This window comes from Aplysia californica, unplaced genomic scaffold, assembly GCF_000002075.1.
Source record: "Aplysia californica isolate F4 #8 unplaced genomic scaffold, AplCal3.0 scaffold00069, whole genome shotgun sequence".
Classification (NCBI taxonomy): domain Eukaryota; kingdom Metazoa; phylum Mollusca; class Gastropoda; order Aplysiida; family Aplysiidae; genus Aplysia; species Aplysia californica.
The window spans coordinates 1,867,698-1,872,148 of NW_004797339.1; the positions used below are offsets into that span (position 1 = coordinate 1,867,698).

The 4,451-nt window shown below is 41.2% G+C and overlaps 1 protein-coding gene across 1 annotated transcript in view; it reads left to right on the forward strand.

Moving 5' to 3' along the window:
- Positions 1-4,216: 4,216 nt before the first annotated feature.
- Positions 4,217-4,451, forward strand: part of LOC100533312 (glutamate receptor subunit protein GluR1) — a gene marked incomplete in the record, with an annotated part of 51,057 nt that continues 50,822 nt past the window's right edge. Inside the window, 2 exon segments of the mRNA NM_001204610.1 lie at positions 4,217-4,365; positions 4,368-4,384. Coding sequence (NP_001191539.1) covers positions 4,309-4,365; positions 4,368-4,384 — 74 coding nt within the window.

Below are 4,451 nucleotides of genomic sequence, written 5' to 3' on the forward strand. Positions count from 1 at the left end.
TTTGTAGAAGACGTTCTTGCAGTATTTGAACGTTGTGGAGCTGCAGAATATTCTTTTTATAAAATTTCTCTTAAATAAATATTGTTATTATTATTGTCTGTGCACACGTAGATAGAAAATTTTCAGCACTGAAAAGGTAGAGTTGTCTTTTGTAAATGGAACAGAAATTTCCAAACGGAATATAGACCCACTCATATAGTCAAGTAGAAAGATGTAGTGGTGACAATGACAGCACGTCATAATAAAACCAGAACCAAAGCCGGATATAGAGTGACTTTTAAAACTTTTCGAAATTTGTGTCGACATTTTGAGAGGGAGAAAGGGGCTTGTAAGGACGTGGAAAGCTCGTGCATGGTTATGAGACCTAAAAATGCAGATTCTTTAACTCCACCAACACAATTAGATCAATTCTGAGGTGGGCTTCGACCCTGCCTGGCAGTACCAAACGAGCTAAAAGGGATACAACTTCCTAGCAAATAAACCGTCGTCCCCGATAAAAGTTCTACCCACATGGGAATCAAATTCAGGTCTTATATGAGCGACGACGAAGGATTCAACCGCTACACCCCAGACACCGATTACGAAGCTACGTTTTCAGAGGCAGAAGATGTTCCCTACCCTTTGAGTACGCCCAGTATTTCCTTCTAGCTAAGCCCCAGTATGTTGTGATGTTCACTAGCTCTTTATTAATTCTATACTGTTTTGTTTTCTTTTTTAAAGCAACTGTGAGGTGCAAAAATCTAAAAAATATGCTAAGGAACCTGCCATGGTATAAACACCCCCATACAATGAATCATGAGACATCCAAACATTCCAGGTTGGTTGCAACAAAACAGACACATTATCCGAAAGGTATATTGGCGAGTGCAACAACGTGACAAGATACAACCCTCAGCGCTGTGAAAAACAGATGACCAGTTACAACGAAAAACAAGTTTGCTGAGTAATGGGAAGGCACTGCTACAGAGCGTAAAATGTTCCGACGTAAAGCAGCTGTTTCGAATTTCGATGGCAATATCAACCATGTACGAGGGAAAGATTGGGCTCTTTTCTTCCCACTGACAACTCAGTAAGGTTATAGTCGTTCAAAATCTGAGCAGACAAACAGAAAAGCAAGAATTGGCGAACACCAAATGTGGAGACCCCGAGGAGTCTGTAGAACATCAGGTGTTGCATTGCAGACACTTTGAGAACCACAACTGTTTGCTGCTGCCATGGTGATCCTTAATTTTCTCATGCTCATGTTAGCACTGCTATATTTCAATTTTCTCTTGACTATAATTTATTATGCTCTAGGATTTTGCACATCGATTTGAAATGCTATTGACCTTCGGGAATATTATTTTACCCTCCCAAAATCGTAGTCGCTTTACTTGTTTTGTTTCTTTTTAAACCAACGACCATGCATAATTCAGAATGGTGTCCACGACCATTGTCAGTACGTTTCAACAGCAATGACGATTTTACTATTTTGCTAATATTTTCTCCGCCCCGCTCTCTTTACGCGTACTCTTAACCTCCCCCCTCCCCACCTTCTTTTTTTAAAAAGATAACAAAAATGAAGATAGCGAATCTTTTTAGAGCTATAAATGCCTTTGTTATTGTACAATTGGATCTTTAGTTCAAGTCTTGTGATATTCCAAAAAGATCAAAGGAATTCATCACTTTGAATGAACTAAATTGTTAACATGCCGTTTAAAGACAGGAACATCTTGAGACAAGTAAAAAATATGAGACTATGAAAAAAAATGTCAAAACAACACGGTTTCTTTTTCGTATTACATTGCAAGAAACTATCATACCATGAGCAAACTGCAGAAAATTTCCCTCGCCTTTTGACAGTAGTTGGTCAATGTGATGGTATATTTTAGTGCGCAGAGGTAGTAAAATTATTAGTATGGATTGCAGTACACATAATGCTTTTTGTTTAATTGAGGTATCAGCCAATTAAAGGCTATAATATTGAGACAAGCTTTTCCTTTATGTTTTTATTTCGTCACCACCCTATGTCATATTCCAAAATCAGATACGCTTATATTCTAAACCATGATAGGATGGGGTGCACTAGATAAATTAGAAGACTGCTATGTGTCAGGTGACAGTATGGGCCAAATCTTGTGTTTGCACGCTAAATGTGATAATGGACTTCTGGATCAAATGTAATGAAACAAAGAAAAGGCCTATTTAACCCAATTTCACACTGGATAACGCCATTTCCCAATCCTATGGGAACTGATCTGATAAAGCGCACTGAAGACAGTTGAACAATGGGCATTGGGAATAAAGAGTCATCTTCTTCCCTAACAACCATTCTCAGATAAAGCCTTTTTAGTACTAACAGAACAGACAGGCTTAATTGTCACTTTATGGTAGTGGTCGGAATCCGCAATCTTTTGGATTGACAGCAAAAACAACCTCAGAAACAACTACAGAGACTCTCGGGGTCAAGAGGTACAGTCTTGCTCTCATTCAATAGGTCGCAGGATCGAAACCTGACAGCGATGGAAAATGTTCTTCTCCAACAATGTTCTCCTTTTACTCTTTTCCTGCTCTCTAACCATGTTCTGTCGTCTGCTTCCGTCTCCACTTTGTGCCCTTTCTCCTCCCCACCCCGCCTAGCCCCTGCTCTGGGCTCCTGATATTTCTGCAGCCTTTTCTTCCCCTACTCATTGGCTCCTTCTTAATGCTGTCTTTCAGCCACACCCCTGATCTTAAGATAGGGAAGATCTAATATCGTCGGCTTCGACCGCCACCCGGCCAAAATTCAGAAGTCCTACAAAACTGAAATGTTTACTGTGTCCCGCTCGCTCATACAACCTCATGCAGTTGCGAGCGCCGTGAAACACTTACAACCCCCCCCCCCCCCAAAAAAAAACCCCACAAAAAAAACTCTTGAGCTATGGGGTTTAAGTGAGTTATGAATAAGCATTTCAGTTTGTGAAACAAAATACCGTTTTGATTCACTGGCATATGTGAAAAGAACTATCAAAGTTGATAAATTTTAGTGTACCCAGATGTATTATTCGCCAAATATCGAACATGTATAGCTTTTCCTTTCACTTTCCAGTCAGTGCTTGCCAGGCCAAAAAGTTAACAGGAAGAGGGGCAATATTACAACATTCTAGTTCTACTTTTACTATTTACAAGTATACAAGTAAAATAGAGTCGCTGTTCCCCGGTGCTCCGATAGAAGTATACAAGCAAACCAGGTCTACTGTATTGTTGTTTTGTTGTCTTTGTTGCTGAACCTCGAGGGCCACCATTTTTGTCAAGTCCACAGCTAATTGCACGAAATGTCCCAGCTACATGGGACAGCAGAGTCTAGATTTCAAGGTTCTCACAAATTTATGACTATGCAAATACTATTGATCGAACAAATACGAAGTTCATGTAAAATATACAACTCGTACACAAATAAATTACAGTCACCACACCCCATTGAAGAGCTAACAATTAACTCAATGTCTTTCAGCTTCGCTTAGGCTTAGTTTGTTAAATTCGTGTTTTGTGAGCGAATTGCTGTGTTTATCATTCTTTTTCGCCGCTCTTTCTGTGTAAATGTCGGTCGTGGTAACACATTCCTCAAGCCGTTCTCTAAGAAACACAAACACATATATACGAAAGAATCACCAATGTCTACTAAAGAAAGGACTAAAAGCGAGAGGAGACAACCGAGGAGATAAGCCAACCGGAAGAAACATCACCCCCACCCCTTCCCCTTTGTACCCCAGGAGAGGGGTTCCCCCAAGAGCCGAAGCCTTTATCGATTTTTTTTTCGGAAAAACGTTGGATGGGGAGCTGGGCCCCGAGGAAGCTCCCTCATGTGTAAGCGTGTGTTCAGTTTTGGCTGGCCCGCACGAATCTCGTGTAACACGCTTACCGGAAGAAGGAAAAGGGGGAAAGGGAGAGAATTAGATGCGCGTAGCTGGCTCCGGGCTATGGAGGGGAGAGAATCAAGATGGCGGCCAACGCGGAGAAGGGACGAGCGAGGCGGAGAGTGTTGCATCTAGCGCTGGATTTAGATATCGGAACCTAGCGCCATGTTAGGTGGTATCGCGACGTGCTGTAGATAGTTTTTTTTCTGAAGTTATTGTTCTGGGTAGTCTATAAATTGATGTGTCAATAATTCACCCAGATGTTGTTCTATTATTGTCGGTTCAGTGTTCCCTAAACCATACTCATGGACAGACTGCAACTTGACTAGGGAATAAGACTGAGGAGACATATTGTTGACATTGTGTTGTTTTGGGGTGTTTGTGGAGGTCGATTCATATTGTGTAAGGTGACGACCAGCCACAGTTCAGGGCCATGGCATTGTTAGCACTCTTGTTGTTTCTGCACCTCTCTGGACAATTCGTAACCCTTGCAAAAGAAAGGCATGTCGGTAAGTAGTCTAAAATATTTCTCTTTTACTGGCAAACACACACACACACACACACACACACACACAC